We start from the raw sequence: 20,416 nt of genomic DNA on the forward strand, positions 1-20,416 counted from the left end.
TTACTTTTGAGACATTTATTTCTTTTTCCTCCCAAGACAAAACAAAGTGTTGCCTTAGCGATACATTAGTTTCCATAAAGCTTCTGATCTCAAATACCAGATTTAAGAGCATGCAGAAACAAACAGGAATATGTTGTTGGTCACCAACTGAACAGGCTGCAAACACTGCTAATACAATTACATTGTTGCCTTAATGATTAAGTGTACGCATTAAATAGCAGTGATGTGAGTCCCGTAATAGTCAAAGGCTGAATGTTTTTTTTTATTATTATTATTATAGTTATTCAAACAAAGCGAGTATGGTGTTAAAAGTTGATTCTGACTATAAAAATAATATTAAACATTATAAACAAAGCTTGATGTTGTATTTGTATGAAAAAAAGCTGCAATTTTCCCTGCTAAACTGTTTAAATTACATTCCTCCTCCACTCTTTCTGTATTATGAATAAAGAGATGAATCCTCGACCTTATGAAAAAGGCAGGGACTTCGCCACATCCAACACGGTGACTCTGACTGGAGACAATATTCACTTCATGGTCTGACTGACATCTAGGCTCCTGTTTCATCACCAGGTGTTGTCTTACTTGGGTGGGATGTTTTATTTAATGGTCCATTCTCCAGTTTTTTGTTGTTTTTTTTTCTTCTCCTTTAGTCTAAGTAAAGTGCCTTCGACCCCATCCTCGTCTCTTCTTTCCAGCTGTGCCGGGGACTTGACTCAAAGAAATGGGTGTGGAGATTATCATCGCGCCATATGGTTGCTCTTCCTCGGAGGCAAATAAAAAGTGTCTGCAATGAAATTAACTCAGCTGTTACGGCTGTACAAATGAGACCCGGACGGGTGCACGGTCTGCTGCTAGAGAGAGTCTCGCTTTAAAGTGAAAGAATACCCGAATGAATCATGAGTGCTCCTCGGCGCTGCCGCTGAAGGAACGGCTCCGGATGTGGTTCCTTAGCTGCTCGATGAGCTCTGGGTTCTGCTGCTGGATTTGCTGGGCGAACTGCTGGCCCCTGATGCGGGGGGGAGGGGAAGAAAAAAGAAAAAGCAAGAAGGAGGAAGTCTTGTTATATTGTTAAACATCCAGAAAGGTTGGGAATATAAGATGCAAAAATAAGCTGCATATTTCTTAGGAAAATGCCCAAAGATGTTTGGAATAGGGCTGCAATGAATTATTTTAGTAACGGATTATAATTAATCGGATAATAATAAAAAAATTTAAAAGACTGGCACATTCTGCTAATTTTTTATTTAATTTTGACTTAAGCCCTTTTTATACAATATTAGAAAAACTTCCGGTATTTCCTTTTCTAAATAATAATTTTATTCCTTAAAACGATTTAACATAGCATTCATATAATATACACTTGATCATTTGTAGCAAAGGATGCATCTGCGGCTAAATAAAAATTACTTATGCTCCAAGTGTCTCATGGCCTTTTTCTACTCTTGTTAATGGTTACTTATTAAATTAGTTTTTATTTCGAATAATCAACTAATCACGATGTTGTTCTTTCAGCAAATTGTCTATTTGTGGTCCGTATTCTCCAGTTAACAATTAATTGACTATTAAATTACTTGACGATTATTTCAATTAATTGGATTAATCGATGTGAGCTCTAATTTGGAATTTACAAGTTAAGGCCATAACATTGCTAGTTGTAAGCTTTAACCTAGCATACAACTAGGTTACAGTTAGTTGTATGGTTTGCATGAATTCAATTACTAAACAAATAAAGCTATGTTTTGCAGAAGACATGAAGTATTGCACAAATAGGAGGTGGAGCTTTGACAATGTCATTTTATATTGGAAGAATTACAAGCGGCTCAGTTGCTTTCTTGCCAAAGACAAATGGATCAATACCAGCAGCAGCTGGAATGAATCCTGGAAATAGCTCCAGGATTCATTCCATAAACTGAAGCAAAAATGTATATTCCAGTCATAACTTGTACAAATCTTCTGTCTTCACTCTTCCACTTACGCCTCAATCAAGCTGGAGATGTCAGACAGTCCTCCCACTCCTGCGGCAGGACCTCTAACTGCATTCGACATCATTCCCGACATGCTGAGCACACAGAGACAGCGAGTAGGTTGTGCGATTAAAAAAGAAGAAGACAAACTATTAAAACTACAGATTCCCTTCGTGCTTTTGAGCCGATTCCAAACACGGTTAGATCTGCATTGCACTCACAGCTGCTGGACTTGCTGGTTCTGCATGACGCTCGCGGCCTGTAAACAGAAATGGAGCCGAAATCAATCGGATCGCACACGAACGCTGTAGAAGGAACAATTTACCGCTGATCGTGTTGGCGGTTTTATGACGAAACGGGGCTCGTAATGCCTTGCTGTGGGGTCTGAATGCAGCTGGACTGCTATTGGATTCAAATGTGTCTTGTCGTTGCTGCAGTAAAACCTTGGCAGGTTTGTAGACGTGTTCTTGACCTGGCTGGCCCTCCCACGTCTCATAGTTTGTACATGCTAGGAGCCAAGGGTAGGACGTTTTAACAACGCAATAACTTTAATGGTTCATAGGAACCAGTGTTGAAGATCCTGGCCGCCTATATCGACAAGCTTTTTGTCAAAACCTTTCCCAAGTACAACAGAGTTACCGGGAGTCTCACCATGCTGATGAAGGCTGGGTTGTTGATTAAACTTGCCATGTCAAATCCCAATCCGGCAGCAATCTGTACCAGAGTGTTGGAGATTTTTTTTAAAAACAACAAAAAAAAAACAGATTAAGTTAACAACAACCAAGTAATCAGTAATAACTAAAGTAAAACATTCCCATTTGGACTCACTGGGCTGGAAGCTTCTTTATGCTTCTGCTCTGCGATCTTCAGGTTGGATTTATATGTGTCATTCTCCGGGTCTAGAACCAGGGCTTTCTTGAAGTATGAAATCGCCTCTGGATACTGATTCATTGCAGTCAAAGCCAAACTGCACCCACACACAAGGTAGACAAATCAGATTCAATATACACAGGGACCTCCACAATGTGACATCCCTGCAAAAAAAAAAAATGTGTAAAACACCCTAAAATAAAACATCTCGTACGGAAGCAGCGAAATCTCAGACAGAAAATGTCAGAAACTAATCGCAGCAATGACGGCAGCATGATTCAGCTTGGAGTTTTACATTCTGCAACTATCCCAGGAGGTAGTTTCCTGGAACTTTCTACAACTTTCTACTATTTTGAGAATACAGCTTCTCAAAACTTTCCAAAACCCACCAGAGAGAATCTGTGATAACCTTGGTAGAAGTGGAACTTCTACCAAGTCCTGAGCCTTTCAAGGTACTTTCATGAAACCTATATGACACTTTCTGAAATTGTTACGGTACTTTCCAGAACTTATTTTCCCTAAGCCTTCCAAGCAAATTCATGGAATTCATCAGAGACTGTCTGGAATTTACCAGAAAAGTCCTAGAACTTACAAGGTACTTTCATTAAATGTAGTTGGTACTTTTTTGGAACTTTCCAGGCACTTTCCTTGGACTTTCCTCGAACATGTCAGATACTTTCCAAGTGATTTGCTCCAACTTTTATTGAACATACTAGACACTTTCCCAAAACTTATCAGTTACTTTCTGGATTCTGCCAGGTAGTTTTAATGGAACTTTAGAGGTACTTTCCCTAGAAGTGACCAGCAAGTTCTGCAAAAGTTTCAGTGCACTACTAGGAAAGCACTCAGGAAGTTCTGGGAAAGTTTTGGAGTAGCATTACGTGGAGTAATAGCAAATATCCAAGAAAAAAATTACAGGTTGTATTAACGGGTTTTTTTGGGGGGGGGGGGGGGGGGGGGGGGTTATCACTGCTACACTTACTAATGTCCGATTAACATCTCCCTCAATGAATGTAGCTAAACCTTTCTTTTCTTCCTTATTTCTTCAGAATGCCTACAGTGTGTCTGAAGTTTTATATTAATCCCCAATTTCCCGTTTTCCCGTGGCAAAAACATAATGTGACAGATATGTTTCGCCTAGTTCATTTTTACAAGGGGAAAGACAAAAGACGAAGTCATTTGAGAACAATATGTGTATTGATCTTAAATATCAGAAATTAGTCACAGGAAAATAGCCACTGAAGTAACCAACTAAATTTGCTCATGTCGTCAACCAGTTTCACCTTTTCAATTGGAAGCTTTTGGTTTTTACAACTTTTACGAGGGATGCCAGTATTAGCACAGCATGCTTTATTGTTAGTTTAAGGTCATAAACTCACCCCATCCTCCCATACGCTTTGCTGTAGGTTGGGTCAATCCCAATGGCTCTTTCACAGTCTCCAGTCGCCTCAGTATAATTACCCAGTTTACTGTGAGCAGCAGCTCTGCAAAGAAAATACGTTCATAAAGAAATCAGTGGTCACTAATAAGAGTCTGCATCAGCACCTGAAGACGGTGTACTGGCTTTACAACATGGAGTTATAAAGCCACAATTAGACCTTTATTGAATCACAGCATTGGACACAAACTACATGTCCTTAGTACCTGTTGCAGTAATACACAGCGTTTCTTAGGTCCAGATCTATGGCCTTTGTGTAGCATTCAACTGCACATCTGTAGTTTTCCTCCTTCATATGGTTGTTCCCTACAACAATTTGAGAACAATTGTAAATGATCTTAACCCTTTACAGTCCAAGATAATATATATTTTTCTGTGATAAACCAACAGAAACAACTCAATAATTATGAAGCAGAAGGAAAAGGAGTTCCTTTTCTGAAATATATTGTCACAAGGGCCAATTATTACCCTTTATTGATAATTCATTTCTTAGATTCAATTCAAACCCCCCTGCAGTCCTAAGAGGGTTTGAGATCACAAGATCTGAAGATATTTTGGGGGGTTAGGAGGTTGTGGTTTTGGGAAATGACGGGTTAACGGGACAGCATCGCTTCCCCGTTGTCCGACCATGACATCTGCCGCTATTAGATTTTTGCAAAGGCAAATGGACAGAAAAACAATCATGCACTTTTCTGTTAATGTTTGGACTTCTAATCTCATTTATGCTTTTGGTTTGATCATTTGTTTATTGTTAATGTCCTTTTTTTTTTTAGATCAGTGTTTCTGTATTGGGCTGCACAGTGGCGCAGTTTGTAGCAGTGTTGCCTTGAGGCAAGAAGGTCCTGGGTTCGATTCCCGGCCCGGGATCTTTCTGCACGGAGTGTGCATGCGTGGGTTCTCTCCGGCTTCCTCCCACAGTCCAAAAACATGACTGGCAGGTTAATTGGTTTCTCTAACTTCTCGAAAGTGTGGATGGTTGTTTGTCCTGTTTGTCCCTGTGTTGCCCTGCGACAGACTGGCGACCTGTCCAGGGTGACCCTGCCTCTCGCCCGAAACTTTCGCTGAAGATAGACATCAGCACCCCTCCTCACCCCTCTCGGGACAAGGGTGTTAGAAAATGGATGGGTGTTTCTGTATTAGATTCAGATTCTTTTCCCTTTATTTTCACCCCTCCATTCTGCTCCCCTTGCCAGCTGTTAATCATTTCCTCGTTTGCCTCTGCCTGCTTCCTTCCCCAGCTGCATCCATTCACCTGTGATTAGCTCTCCTGGTTCTCTTGTCATTTCCACCTCCATCAGTAATCCCTCACTGCTGGATTCTCTGTTATTCCTCCCAATTTTAGTTGTTTTCCTACAGGATTCTCTGAGCTTTATGTAACTTCTCTGTTTTACTATTCATTCAATAAAGACTGAATATTATCCGACACTTTGCTGACGCCTGCACCACCCCCATCGTCAAAACCATTTAAAATCCCAATAAAACACAGTGAAATGTTTGTGTGCAGCTTGACAAAACACGGAAATGTTAACGATGCTTTTACATCTGCTGACAACATACCTTCATTTTTAAGTTGCTCCGCCCGTTCTATGTCTTCAGGAGACGGGGACGTCTCTGGTACGGTGAGGTTGTCGTTCTGCGTGACATGGAAAAGTCACGGATGAGATTTAATAAACATAAATTAAACTATTAGAGACGATTTCTTTTCGTCTATTAGTACAAAGGAAAGGACAAGACACCTCAACTTTCACTTTGCTACAAGACCCCAGCGACTGACCTTTGAAGAGCATCGATTTGAAATGACACATTTGCAATAAAGCAGGTAAACTGGAGCTAACTGTTAACAGTTCTCATCCAATGTGTCCAACAGCTGCTTCCATCATGTCACCATGCTACACCGATGTCACCACCCACCTTGAGCAGAGCGTTGAGGAATATCTCTCTGAGTGGCTGGGATACAGCGAGATGGCAGTCACTGGAGCTGATCTTGAAGGTAGTCTCCAAGCACTGGATCGCAACTGAAGAGAGGAAATAATCATGCAGCTCAGGGGAAGTCAATTTTAACAGCATGCGAAGGCTTCGTGACAGTTCACTACAGTAGCGGTCGGTTCTTATCGGGGATGTTTCAGTGCGATGGCGGGAACGGAAACCAGACTGGGACTGCTCCAATAAACTGTTGGTAGTTAGATTGGAGCTGAGTTGAGGAGCGACTGATTTATTTCAAGAATGTTTTTAATCTACACAAGGAGGCACGGTGCTGCCGGCATCATAGCGGTCGACGAAGCTGGTGAAGGTTCCTGGAAGGAAACGCGGCAGCTGCGGATGAAAACCCATAAAAGGTTGCCAAGAAACTGAGAGGGTTCTGGAGCTGCCAGGGCTGCAGAGGAAGAGTTTATTTGAAGGCATATTCATGTTTTAGAATAACCTAGTCAAAACAAAAATCCAGTCACGAGTCTGTGGTAAACCTTAAAATATGATGCTCTTGATTCAATTCAGTGAATTTGAGCTATTAATCTTCTAGGAGGGCATCCTAGAAGAAAAAATCTGGTTTGTTTACCTATCATGTAAAACCCCAATAAAAAAGAAAAACAAAGTGTAACCCACTACAAAGTGAACTTTTTGTAGTGGGTTCTCTACACAGGTGTACAGAATAGTCGGGTGAGCTGACTTACCCTCCAGGCTCTCTTGCTCATCAGAATTTAAAGCACTGCGATGAGTTTGGTCTCGTAGAAACTGCACAATAGCGAACCCCAGGCGCTTCTCCACGGCCATTTTGACCCAGACACTGTTGAGCACAGGAGGAGATTCGGATTAGGAAAGAGGAGGGCGCTCGTTTTTGAATCCACCATGACGAATTTGTCAGAAAATGGGAAATACGTTTCCGCGGTTTTCGGTCGTGTAAATGAAATGTCGTTTTTAGTATGTAAACTGCAGTTCCTTATTATTCCAATTAGCGATTGAGTTTTAATGTGAATACTGGATTAGTGTACAGTGAACAAACACACATAAAAAATGGAACTCGAATATACTTATTCGTTCACTTTTCTGATTAACACTACTGAAAAAGTGAGTTTAGATTGAATGTAGTGTTGCCTGAGTATTCTGTTAATTTACATCCCCCAGCCAAGATTTCTTAATCAATCATTTTAGATCCCGCTGCATGTTTTTGGCTCTTTGTTCTTGTTACTGCAATATGTTGCTTGGGATTTTATTTAGCGGACTCTGAGTAAAGAGAGGAAGAATTTATTTGGTCAGAGGCTTCCTCAAATTTGTTGTGAAACAGACTGCTACAGGAGATCAACAGCTATCGTCGTCCAACAGTAACTCTTTGAAGAATTTGAATAAATATGAGTTACAATAACATTTCATTTCCCTTTGGGATCAATAAAGTATTTTTGAATTTGAAACGCACATCGGATTTTCAGATCTTTTCTTAGTGGAAGAAAAAAAAAAAAAAAGTAAAAAACTATTACATTTGCCTCAAATTTCAAAATGATGTATTTCTGCATTGGTCCCAATAAAGTGCCTGGATGTTTGTGGCTGCCAGTGTGACAAAATATGAAAACGTTAATGGCGAATGCACAGGCGCCGTTTATAAAGCGTCTCACCCAGTAAATAAACTGTGAGATGCACAAAGATATGAAGGGTAGTTTGCTGAAATGTACCATCAATTGTTACATTGTTACTAGTTTATTAGATTCCTTCTACTTCTGGGATGTTTTTGTAGAAGATTTGACACAGGTACATCTAAAGAAAAAAAAGGAGATTGTTAAAAAAGTTCAGTATTTTTGTTGATGACAATCAGCTTGTAGGAAAGCTGAGGGATTATGGACGCTCACGCTCCTTTGATAGCATCATGCGTAGGGTTCTTCTGTGAGTGGCGACTCTTGATGCTCTGAATCCAATACTTGGATTTGCTTGACAGTCCTCTTAAGGCTGTGATTACTCATATGTTTCCTGCCACACTTTTTCCTTCCACTTAACTTTTCCATGAATGTGCTTAGATACAGCACTGTGACCATCCAGCTTCTTTGGCAAATGATGTCAATATATCATGCAAATGATAATTTGCATGATAATTATGTTGCATAATTATGCAAATTTATACATGCTAAATTTGCACAATGTATTATGTGAACTTTTACAATTGAAAAATTACAATTTTCAATTATAACTTGAAAATTGTTACGATTTAAGGTTTTTTTTTGTTGTTTTTTTTTAGATGTACCTGTGTGCAGATAAACCCTTATATATATTGTAGTCCTATAATATTTAGTCCTATAGTGCTGATGGTACTCTTGATAAAAGAAGCATCGTAACATATGAGGCTGACTCCCTCCTGGTTCATCCAGCCACGTTATCATCAGTCAAATATGATAAAGACTCCGGCCTTTCATGCAGCCCCTTGTTTCCAGGACAACTCATTGCATAATTCGGACATATTTACTGTTGTTGCATTCACACGTTGGTTGCAGCTCCACACTGCTTCCCGTGCGCCTGACCTGATAATCGGTGCACCGGGGGGGAGGGGGCTATAATAAAGCGATGACGGTCGTAATATCGTCTGCATGCTGAAAAAAACACAAACACTGCCTCATATGTCGGTCACGTGCTGATGCCATTCGCTGTTCTGTTCATTCTGGTCCGGCTGGAACAGCCCACTCCTCCCTTACCGTGTGTGTGCGTGTGTGGGGGGGGGGTGTGTGTGTGTGTTGACACACGGCTACATGCGGTGATGCGGGAGCTGTGATGTAAGAGGGGAGGAACTGGGGTGTTTTCATTCATAATGCACACGTTTTGCTGTTAAAAAAAACAACAACAAATTTATCAGCTCTATTTATCGGACACGCAGCCGGGCGTTGGCTGCTTTTAAAACAGCCTAATCTGAACTACAACGCTCTGCAGCCGGAGCGATGCTGCACGCAGACTGACACAAACGCAACCCTCTGAGAAGGTGAACATCTCCTAACGGATGAAGCATCAGCTATTAAACCCGCGTATTCGTAATAGCTCTACGTTAAAGGGTAATGATCGGCGTCTCCCATCCCGCCCACCTTACCTGAGCTCCTCAGCTGTCTGTTTGCCACCGCGTCATGAGGACGGGGCGAGCGTTTCCTTCCCCCGGCGCATGCGCTCTGGGCTGCGGAAGCGAGAGCTTTTTTTTTTTTTTTCCGTGTCACACACGCGAAGAGAAAACGTCGACAGCAGCGCAGCTTCTGGGATTGTAGCGTCGACAGTAAACCCGGAAGAGTTTTGTTTTCTGCCCTGGTAAAGCTATAAGCGCATGACAATCCGGTGGCATGTGTGCGTCAATGGCTGCAGTGTGCAGAACACTTTGCAGGTATGCCGAGCATCTGCTTCCGGCTGTTCCTGCGATTACAGGATTACCGCTTTGTACGGTCGCACGTGCATGGTTAAAAAAAAAAATGTGTGTGTGGTGGGACATTCAGAGGTTTTGCTCTTGGTCGTTAAGATTTCTTGTGAACTTGCAGCTGTTGTGTGAAGGTTGTCCGACAACCAGCCTGGAAATAACTTGGGGTGAAGGAATTCCGCTGCTGTGCCGTGAAACTTTACACCGACGGCTGGACATGGGGAAAGTTTCTAACTGGCAGGAAAAAGAAAGTCCGCAAACGCTTCGGTGACACCTCTGATGCTCCGTGTCGAATAAAAAGAAGCTTTAAAATTCAAAGGAAAATATTTACACCCGTTAGTTTTTTTTTTCATATATTGTCAAATTTCAACTAGGGTTGCACGATATATCTGCACTAACATTGATATCGGCCGATATTGAGACGATTAGTCGGTTAACTGGAATATACAGACTCAAAAAAGCCGATTGCTTGAGGAACAACAGTCTCAGAAAAGTAATTAAGTCAAAGTTGTACACGTTTTGGATTTGAGATTATTTTAGTTAAATTCTCTGTAAATATGTTCGACCCAAAACTTCTCAAGTGGCCTAGTTTTAGCTATCCCCGGTTCAAATTCTGTTAAAATAATAAGAATCTCATATTAAGCAGCTTTTGCTATACAATTATTAATTTGTAATCAAAAAATAATCAACAGATCATCCCAGGACCCTTTTCACATGTTGATGTTAGTATTTTTTTTTTTATTTAGCCACACATGCATTCTTTGCTACAAATGGTCAAGCGTTCACTAAAGGAATCCTGTTATTGAACTTTAGGCAGTAAAATGTTTATTTTCTTATTTAAAAGAGGAGCTGAAATATTGTTTAGGGTTAAGATTTTATAAAAGACTTCACTGGAAAATCTGCAAATTGTTTCAAGGTTTTTTTTTTGTTCGATTAATCGTCATATTAATCGGTATTAATCAATATTAATCGAACTACAATAATTGTTAGATGTAGCCCTAATCTTTTAACATATATAAATATAACTTGGCCAACATTGACATCTTGGCTTATTCTGTATGTTTGCAGTTGTGTCATACTTTTTCTATCATTGAATGGTAGAACGCACAGTGCTGTGTAAGAGACTGAAAGCTTTTGATGCATGTCTTATAAACTAAACCTAAATTAAACTCTCTCCTTGACTTGTCTGATGTGTTCTTTGGTCTTCAATGTTGCTTGATCACATGTATTAAAAAAAGAAGTGTGGAAGAGGAATGAAAATAGTCATTTTTGGGTTGTTTGCTGATTTGGAGCTCCTTTTGCCCTAATTAGTCATACTTGATGACTAATTTTGGTAAACTACAACAAACACATCATGCAAGGTTTTGAGCTCAAAAATGGAAGGAGGATGGTTAGAGCTTCTTATGCGCTCTAAGGGCTATTGACCGTTAAAGTCCGGAGTCAATTGTGTATCCGGTTAATTGACCGGGCCTTAATTTCACATTGTCTGCAGACTACAGTGGGTAGTCTGGAGTAAAATCAGATCAAGACATTCTCATGAAACCACACCAGAGCCACTAGATCCTCTAAAAATGTGGGTCAAGCATTCAGGCTTGGAGCGTACACTCCTAGTTTAACTTGCCAACTAGTCAGGAATATAGTGGCGTATCGCTTGGGAAACCATATCATGTTCTTTCCACTTGTGTGTCAACTACTGCTAGATGCTCAAGACACATTTATCTTTGCCTTCAGGTGTTTAATGACTGCAACCTGCTGCTATATCCCAGTCTTCTTTAAGGAACTGAGTTCAGCTAAGCTTGTCACATTAACATATGATTACAATTATTAGTCAATCACTCAATATTATGCAATTTGATCACTTTCTGGGGTTATGAACATTCACATGCAACAAGATTTCACTGTCATTAGCAATGATAATACCGTATATTTTTCTGAGATGGTGGGACGCAGTCGTGCTCTGATCACTATTTTAATAATAATCTATTTTATTGATATTGCCCTTTATGTCTCAAATTGAAATACCAAAGGGAAAATTCACATGCTGATGATGGCAAGCTACTGGGTTGTAGCTACGGAAACTGTTGAGTCTCAGACCGGTCTTTGCCCAATTTGTCGAACAAGACCAAGACCTAACAATCCGAGACAGAGGCCAAGACTGGGGAAAAAAATCAGGAATCGAACCGTCCTTCACTGGTGAACCTTCACTGGGATAATTTGGTAAGACTTAAAAATTCCTGTTTACGAAAAAATGTCGACGGCCACAATTTCACGCTACTTCTATTCCGTCAAAGGCCAACAACATACTCCTTGAGGGTTGTGGCTATAAGACAAAAAATTGGGGAAACGTTCAAGGGATACCAATTCTTTTGCGATGTTCTGTGCATTTATTTTATTTAGGGGTTTTTTGGTTCTAGTGGCCTCAATTTGAAAGTGCTAGGACAAAAAAGTGGGTAACGAGAAAGAGGGAAGACATGCGGGAAAGGTCATCAGGCCAGGATTCAAACCTGGCCGCGTCGAGGACTAAGGCCTCCTTACGTTGGTTGTGCTTAACCCCTGCGCCACCACAGCACCTCCATGTGCATTTATTTTAACGGGAAACCTTGTTCTACTACATAGAAACTAAGATGGACTGTTCACGGTCTTCCTCCAGATCCTCTAAACATCACCTGAGAATGAAGTTTCCACAGGGATCAGTGAGATCCACCAGAGACTGCTCTCAGGCTGAAAACGGCTGGAATCCTCTGAGATGGGATCTTTCCCCAGACGAGATCAGGACCGTCACAGACACCTTAATAGCCAGAGTGAAGAAGGTCTACGACGATGTCGGATCTCTGCACATAGAAACCGTCTCTGCTGAAAACACGCTGGAAGCCCTGGCTAACGCTAAGCTGGACTACGCATGTGAGTAAGGTGAATTGTTTTCGCTCAGGAAGTCTTTTAGAGAACCAGTTTTTGCATTCATCCTGCCAGAAAATTCTCTGTAATCAACTGGTAGTTGAAGGTAAAATGAGCTTTATGTTGTTAAATATAAAGCTCTGTATAAATACAGTTAAATGAAAAACTAAGCCAAGCCTCTGCTGTGTCCATTTGTTTGAAGGGTCTAAGCAGATGCCAATCAGATACACACGTTTGAGTCATTGTAAAGCCAGTGTGGTTGTTCAGCCGGGGCACCAAACCGGTTAGGACCGCCTTTGTGTCTTGTCTCTGTCGTTTAGTTCTTTTAGACAAATTATGTTAACACCAATAAAATACCTGTAGTTCTATGGCCAAGAATATAGCAAAGGTTAGTATTGTTTACTGTTTTCTCTCCATAAAATTTGGGATGCTTTCTCCATGAGTGTCATTTGTGTTTTTGTTGTTTGTCATAATATATGTCTGTTTAAATTCCTAAAGTCCATACAGCAGTAAAAGTGTTCTTTTCACATGTTCAAACAATCAATCAAATTTTATTTGTAGGCATTTCGAAGTGCTTTACATCATATCAAACACAGAAACACAATGCAACAAAGAATCAACAATCAAAACACAACATTAATTCAGGTTCCATCAATAAATTTGTAATTGATTACATTTCAAATACAATTCCAAACAGGTGGGTTTTTAGTCGAGTTTGCATCCATAGAAGGTTGTTTTTGTTTTAACCCCTCCAGGGTTTTTTTTGTGGGCTCTAGAGTCCCTTTTTCATGAAGTAGGCTGACAGGAAAGGGGGGAAGACATGCGGCAAACATCGCCGGGTCCGTGAGTCGAACCCGCGACAGCCGCGTGGAGGACTCAAGGCCTCCAAATGTGGGTCGCGCTAACCCCTACGCCACCACGGCACGCCCACATCCATAGAAGGTTTACCTGTTAAACTCCTACTGTGTTATATGGAACAAAATACCTGTTGCTATTTTTATTCCCACTCACAATCACAGTTTAAAACGATGCAGACAGCATTTTAATGGGGTTCTGTAGGCCTGTCACGATAGCAAATTTTGCTGAGCGATTAATTGTCTCAAAAAATTATTGCGATAAACGATAATATTGTCTGAAGACCTTTTTACACTGATTTAATGGAAATGACGTAATAATGCATGTGATTTCCTGCCAAAGATAGATACACTTTATTTTCAAAATAATATTTAACACTGGAACTGATAAACAAAATAAACAAAACAACCAAAAACAAAATGGATTCTCAGTCTCCATTAACAAAAAATGTACTTGATAAAAACTAAACAACATAAAGCCAAAGTGGAAATAAATACTGCATTCAACCAAAAGTGCAGATTATGAAGTCTGTATATTATGTTGCCCTTCAGTAATAATTAGATTTAAATAGAGAAGATGGGCACATCCACTACCTGATGCAATAGTTCACACTACATGAGTTTATTGCTCCTATTTTTCCCCTTAAGACAATCTTAAAACGTTGGTCTTTCTAAGACCAAACGTTGGTCTTAGAAAACCATCTGAGCGGCAACGATCAGAGCGTCGTTGCCGCTCAGATCTAAATCAGGGTTTTTCCCCGACTGGGATGTTAACTCAGCCTGTTAAATGTGACAGGCAGCCAATCAGAAAGCGAGGATTCTCCTCCGTGTTTTCTGAGGGGAAATTACGTCGGGGAATCCCAAACAGCTGACACGGCGCAACCCGAAGTCCAGCCGACGTGGAAACAACATTAATGTTTATTCAACATGCAAAGAATATAGAAATGACAAGAGGAGGAGTTGGAGCGAAATTGCTACCGCAGTTGATAAACCCGGTAACTTTTCAGCTGTTCTTCGTTAACGTGACGTAAATAAGTTCTAATGATTTTCATTCAGTCAGGACTTTACGCTGACACTAGCCACATGCATTGCAGGTAGATTGTAGTAAAGCATTGATTAATGCCTGGTTTTAAAATTAGTTCACTGGACTTGTAGCCATTATTTTGTGCCCATTGTTGGACACCACACGGCAGGACCGAACCCGATCGAACCGTTATACCTAGGATATCTGTCGGGTAATGTGTGGTCTGTCAGGTTTTGAAAATGGGCCGACAATCGGCTGACAGCTCTAAGATCGTGTAGTGTGCGCTGGGCTTTACACTGAGGAAATGAGGAAGGGAGGGTCAGTGGAGAGCACCGGAGTTGAGCCTTTTTTCATTCGGTGTCATCAACAGAAAGAGAAAAAGGCCGGAAGAGACGATAATGCCGATAATTGAAATGACGTCGATAGTTTTAATTTATCGTACGATTAATCGATTTATCGTTTATCGCGACAGGATTAGGGTTCTGGCACAAGGCTCCGTACATCTCTTTCACAGAATTTCGCTCAGGCGAAACCCAGCCAACTCCAGGACTCCAGGATTGGGTTGCACTCCAGCCAACCCAATGCCCCAACCTCACCTCGGTTGGGGCATTGGGTTGGCTGGCAGCAAAGAAAGTTGTAGTTTTTAAATCCACAACTTCATAAGGGCCAGGGTAAACCTGCAAATTCACTTGCAGCATTTGTTTATTTTCATTTAACATTAAAGGGGGGTGCACCGTTCCTGGAGGTACTGCAATACTAGGTCGATGCGTGGAGTGGACGGAGCAAGCCCCTATTCCATCTCCCTGTTCCAAAAATCAATTTAATATATGGTCCCCGGGTAGGGGACGTATCAGATATTAAACTGATAAGAACAGATACTACACTTGATCTTAGCCAAAAGGCCGAGAAGCGATACCACATAACTGGGGAGGAGACCATATAAATCTGATCCACCCCATTCCGACTCACGGTTTAGAAACTTTAAAATTTTATCACTCACAAAACAATTAGCGTAAATAGAAATTGTTGTTTGTAAATCGCTGATGTTGGTTTGGAGTGGAAAATAAAGATGAATGAGCCAAATCAAACTAAAAGCTTGGGTGAAAAATAAACCGATTTGCTTTGTTTCTGGTCACATGACATGCTTATAGCCAATAGAAAGCCTGAAGGCTGAAAGTCGTTTTTTTTGGTTCTAGCACTAGGAGTACTAGGGTTTTCGACCTCTCCCCAGACTTACTGAAACAGAGCCAAAAGACCCTGCGTCCAAACTGACGACTCTGATGGCTCAAATTAGCATCCCTTCGTCAATTGTAAATGTGGCCGTTGACCGTCAGGCCAGAAGGTAGGAGTGTGAATAGTCCATGTTGGGGGTGGGTATCTATGATACCAACAGGAGATCAGATCTCCTGTCTAGTTTTGAAGCATACATGAAGTGTTTTTGGAGAGATGTGACCTTTTGCAGCTGATCCATGATGTTGTGCTGCATTATCCAGGTCATTTTGCCAAATGTACATAGAGTTTGCAAAACATACATTCTGTTTCAAGAAATATGCAAAGGTTTTTCTAAAAGAAATTAGTAATGTTTTTCTTTTAAATAAAGCTAAGTGGGTTTAAAATGACAGTTTAGAAATAAACTAACCAAATTAATTGTGTTGATCCACCTCAAAAAAATCATGCAAAAAGTGTAAGCAAAAGAAATCTGGGAGACTTTGCACATGCAAATTTGCATGCAGCCTTTTGTGCTGTGGAGGATAAATAGGTGACTGCTTCACCTATTTAGTTCACAAGAACTAATGGCATTTATTTCAGTCATAATCTTGCGGGGGGGTGACCAAGGTTCCATCACTATGTGACAGCTGGTCAGCAAACCTGGCAAACATGATTGACATGGCAGCACTGAATGCACATGTGCTTTATCAGGCATGCATTGGGGTGCAGGAGAGACGGGTGGACTTCCTGGTTGAGCTTGCAAAAGAGTTGGGTAACTCTCATGTGAGTGAGAAGAAGGCACACAAGGCGAAACTGCTTCGGCAACAACCTTCCACACCCAGCTCAGGCAAAAGGGCGAAATGTCAGGTCAACCATCGATGCAGGACGCGTGTCCTGAGGCCGAAAAATCATCAGTGACCCCTCACACCCCCACCATGGACTGTTCTCCCTGCTGCCCTCTGGAAAGAGGTTCCGCAGCATCCGGTGCAGGGCCACCTGGTTCCGAAACAGCTTTTTCCCACTTGCCATCAGACTGCTGAACTCTTAACTGGACTGCACTCAAAAACTGGTCTCCACTTTATACCTTGCACATGTACAGAGCTAAATAACTTCTATTTTACTGTCAGTCCTGCACTTTATATTTTATATTTAGATTTATATTCATATTTTATACTGTATTTTATTTTACTCACAACATTGGAACCTCACAACATTGTCCTGAGCCGTATGCAACAAAATTTTGTTCTGTATACACCCTGTGCATGCAAAATGACAACAAAGTCAGTCGAAGTCGAAGTCTAAGTCTAAGGAACAATTGTGCAACTATGAGATGCGTTGAGGCCATTACCAGGGTACTTATAAAGTAATGGCCTTATTTACAGAACAAAAGCACCTGCTAGATAAAATCCTTCAGGTCAGTCGGCCCATCTCTGGACTCCAAAGGTAGAAAGGCCATTTGGCATTTCTCTAGTACTCCCAATGGCCTCAATTTGAAAGTGCTAGGACAAAAAAGTGGGTAACAAGAAAGAGGGAAGACATGCGGGAAAGGTCATCAGGCCGGGATTCAAACCTGGCAGCGTCGAGGACTAAGGCCTCCTTACGTTGGTTGTGCTTGACCCCTGCGCCACCACAGCACCTCCATGTGCATTTATTTTAACGGGAAACCTTGTTCTACTACATAGAAACTAAGATGGACTTAAGCTGGCAGCAAAAAAAGTTGTAGTTTTTAAATCCAAAACTTCGTAAGGGCCAGGGTAAACCTGCAAATTCACTTGCAGCATTTGTTTATTTTCATTTAACATTAAAGGGGGGTGCACCGTTCCTGGAGGTACTGCAATACCAGGTCGATGCGTGGAGTGGACGGAGCAAGCCCCTATTCCATCTCCCTGTTCCAAAAATCAATTTAATATATGGTCCCCGGGTAGGGGACGTATCAGATATTAAACTGATAAGAACAGATACTACACTTGATCTTAGCCAAAAGGCCGAGAAGCGATACCACATAACTGGGGAGGAGACCATATAAATCTGATCCACCCCATTCCGACTCACGGTTTAGAAACTTTAAAATTTTATCACTCACAAAACAAGTAGCGTGAATAGAAATTGTTGTTTGTAAATCACTGTTGTTGGTTTGGAGTGGAAAATAAAGATGAATGAGCCAAATCAAACTAAAAGCTTGCCTGAAAAAGAAACCGATTTGCTTTGTTTCTGGTCACATGACATGCTTATAGCCAATAGAAAGCCTGAAGGTTGAAAGTCGTTTAAAGTAAAGCACTCTCCTTGCTTACACAGAAGTTTAAACATTAGCATAGCTGTTATACCCAATGGCTGCTATTCAAGCCATTGGATTTACATTTGAATACATTGAATACAGCTGTATGGTTGAAATTAATGAAGCCTTTCACGGTTTGTGGCTCTACATAATGAGCTTACAGCGGTCTCTAGTGGAGAGTGAGAGCCTGTTCAGCACAAACTAAACATTGAGTTTTCTTGAGTAAGTTTACACATAAAATGATACAAGAAAATATTCTTGCTACTTTTAATTTATTGTTTAGGGGCACAGTCAGGCCTTCAGATACACACATACAAATACAATTATTTAAAAAAATAAAAAATTCATGAAAGGAAGTGGAACTTTTGGGCATCACAGTTGATGCAGGAGCTCATGCACCATATTTTAGGGCGACAGTTTCAAAGGTAGTTAAAATTAAACTTAAAGGGAAAAAAAGGCTGTTTTGTTCGTTTCAAAAAGATCTTCTGGACTGCTCTGTTGTGTGTAGTGGATTTTCCCTTGCTTATGTTTTATATGGTATGCAAATGCTTGACGTTCTCAGTGGTTCCTTTGTGTTTCCTAGCATCCCGCCACGTTCTTGACTTCCCTCAGTATGTCTGTCCCAACAAGGAGGTTCGATCGGCGAGCACAGAGGCAGACAAGAAACTATCTGAATTTGACGTGGAGATTAGCATGAGGGAAGACGTGTTCAAGCGTATGATGGCCTTGCAGGTACATGTTGTTACTAGAAAATACAACAAAACATCTCATGGATCATCAATTGGGATACTGCCTCCCCTTTTTTTACTTCTGATTAATCCTTGGATGGAAAATAATTGTTTCATATAGTCAGTGATGTCTAGTGCTACTGAACGTTTTTTTTGTTTTTTTGTTTTCTTTTTCTTTTAGAATGGCCTCAAATCCACCAATAAGATGTTTTGTGTGATGTGTGTTTTGGCAGAAAAAGTTTCAAGACAATCTTTCAACTGAAGAAAAGAGATTCTTAGACAGACTGGTTACACTGGGCCAGAGGAAAGGACTGCATCTGTCTAAAGAGATACAGCAGGTAATCTCACAGATACTAACGATGAACATTTATTCTAACATTTATTGTACCACAGCACTAATTGTAGGACAATTTAAGGTATGATTGATGAAACTCTGTGCATTATTCTGGACAAGCTATTGGTTATTTTTATGGAAGTGCAGTCAGTGGGAAGTTGGTGCTTCCTCCTGGATGCTGAGAATAAGGAGATTAGGTTACGAGCTTTGTACTGCACCGCCTTCATAAATGGGGTTCCTCGACATTCGGTCTCAGATCTAAATATACTACAAAAGGTTTTCTTATATTTTGCCTTGTTTGGTGTATGTTATGCTATCTCCTTTGTTTTTTCTGTGAGAGATTGTATTTAAATAGTCTGTAGTTATGTTTTCATTGATTGTCTCAAATTTTGGTATAAAAAATGTCTTTCTTCAATTTTCCTTAGGAAGTAAAAAAAACCTCCAAGCTTATCAGTGACCTCTCCATAGAATTCAACAGGAATCTGAATGAGGACAATACATTTCTTGTTTTTTCCGAGCATGAACTGGGTAAAAGCCTGCTTGCATTAATCAGTGCCTCATGCAAAGAAGCGCAAGACATTCATTCTCACTTTGTTCACCTGGCGAAGGAGGCCTCGCTGAAATCTATCTCAATGGTCTGGAGAGGACAGCCGAGGGGAAGTACAAGGTGACGCTGGAATATCCCCACTACCACCCCCTGATGAAGAGGTGCCACAATCCTGAGACCCGGAGGAAGATGGAAACAGCTTTCCACAGCAGGTGTAAACAGGTGAGTAATTCCACTTGCCAACAACCCCATTCTCTTCCTTAAAAAGATAATTCAGGGGTTCTGTTCAAACACCATGAATAGCTTTAAACTTTCGAATCTTAATTTTTCTTTGTTAGATTAGTCGTTTCTGACAATGTGATTCAGGTATTTTTTTTTTGTTTTGTTTTTTTTGCTTTCTACTTTCCCCCAGGTGAACACGGCGATTCTTGAACAGCTAATCCAACTAAGGGCAAAGGTGGCAGACTTACTTGGTTACAGCAGCCATGCAAACTATGTGCTGGAGATTAACATGGCTAAACACGCAGGCAATGTGTCCGGCTTTATAGGTACGAGCCTTCTGATACCTCGACCTCACACAAGTACATATGCCGTAATTTATGTGGCATGTAGGCTGCCAAGAGCGTGCCACAGTACATGTCTTACAGCTGTGTTACTTGTGTTACAAATCGAAATGCGTGTGTGTGTAACATGTATTTAAAACCTTGTGGGGACCATTTTCTGGACACATTGAGACATTGTGGGGACCCACAGCTCCTTGTGGTCCCCACAAGGGGAATTGCTGTTTTGGGGTTAGGGGTTAGGTTTAGGACTAAGGTGTGAATTGAGTTTTGGTTAAGATTAGGGTTCGATATGTAATGGTTAGGTTTAGGGGTCAGAGGTGGTTTAGTGTCACAATCACGTCCCC

General features: G+C 40.9%; 2 protein-coding genes and 2 non-coding genes across 7 annotated transcripts in view; 1 reads left to right on the forward strand and 3 right to left on the reverse strand.

Annotated features, from left to right (window-relative positions):
• On the reverse strand, nucleotides 1-9,439 carry sgtb (small glutamine rich tetratricopeptide repeat co-chaperone beta). 2 transcript variants are annotated; one of them, XM_032569468.1, is made up of 12 exons: nucleotides 9,332-9,439; nucleotides 6,945-7,057; nucleotides 6,187-6,290; nucleotides 5,833-5,908; nucleotides 4,482-4,581; nucleotides 4,217-4,321; nucleotides 2,796-2,934; nucleotides 2,619-2,681; nucleotides 2,189-2,226; nucleotides 1,979-2,062; nucleotides 889-1,009; nucleotides 1-765 (listed from the first exon to the last, which is right to left on the reverse strand). In XM_032569468.1, the coding sequence occupies exons 2-11, from the start codon at nucleotides 7,042-7,044 to the stop codon at nucleotides 898-900; spliced, it is 921 nt and encodes a 306-aa protein (XP_032425359.1). In that variant the 5' UTR covers nucleotides 7,045-7,057; nucleotides 9,332-9,439; the 3' UTR covers nucleotides 1-765; nucleotides 889-897. The 2 variants fall into 2 exon arrangements, with proteins under 2 accessions (XP_032425359.1, XP_032425358.1); XM_032569467.1 differs by having other exon boundaries at nucleotides 1-787.
• nln (neurolysin (metallopeptidase M3 family)) overlaps nucleotides 9,438-20,416 on the forward strand; it is a 23,881-nt gene continuing 12,902 nt past the window's right edge. The window contains exons 1-7 of one of the 3 annotated variants that reach the window (XM_032569460.1): nucleotides 9,438-9,613; nucleotides 12,294-12,544; nucleotides 18,484-18,632; nucleotides 18,862-18,966; nucleotides 19,388-19,490; nucleotides 19,571-19,731; nucleotides 19,922-20,057. In XM_032569460.1, coding sequence (XP_032425351.1) covers nucleotides 9,573-9,613; nucleotides 12,294-12,544; nucleotides 18,484-18,632; nucleotides 18,862-18,966; nucleotides 19,388-19,490; nucleotides 19,571-19,731; nucleotides 19,922-20,057 — 946 coding nt within the window. In that variant the 5' untranslated portion in view covers nucleotides 9,438-9,572. Of the gene's footprint in view, nucleotides 9,614-12,293; nucleotides 12,554-18,483; nucleotides 18,633-18,861; nucleotides 18,967-19,387; nucleotides 19,491-19,570; nucleotides 19,732-19,921; nucleotides 20,058-20,416 lie in introns of those variants that run through there. The other 2 variants (XM_032569462.1, XM_032569463.1) reach the window with 2 other exon arrangements.
• LOC116725124 (U2 spliceosomal RNA) lies at nucleotides 15,140-15,330 on the reverse strand. The gene has a single exon (XR_004340330.1). It is a non-coding gene; the product is annotated as a U2 spliceosomal RNA (small nuclear RNA).
• On the reverse strand, nucleotides 17,432-17,622 carry LOC116725122 (U2 spliceosomal RNA). Its single transcript, XR_004340328.1, has one exon. It is a non-coding gene; the product is annotated as a U2 spliceosomal RNA (small nuclear RNA).

The sequence above is a fragment of the Xiphophorus hellerii genome, chromosome 8 (genome assembly GCF_003331165.1).
Source record: "Xiphophorus hellerii strain 12219 chromosome 8, Xiphophorus_hellerii-4.1, whole genome shotgun sequence".
Classification (NCBI taxonomy): Eukaryota; Metazoa; Chordata; class Actinopteri; order Cyprinodontiformes; family Poeciliidae; genus Xiphophorus; species Xiphophorus hellerii.

Bases quoted from the DNA above. Each gene is read 5' to 3' on its own strand.
- sgtb (XM_032569468.1), bottom strand. From the start codon at position 7,044: ATGGCCGTGGAGAAGCGCCTGGGGTTCGCTATTGTGCAGTTTCTACGA. The intron at 6,291-6,944 runs GTAAGTCAGCTC...TCCTCTCTTCAG, and splicing joins TGAGCAAGAGAGCCTGGAGG to TTGCGATCCAGTGCTTGGAG. The intron at 2,935-4,216 runs GTGAGTTTATGA...GTGTGGGTGCAG, and splicing joins AAAGCGTATGGGAGGATGGG to TTTGGCTTTGACTGCAATGA.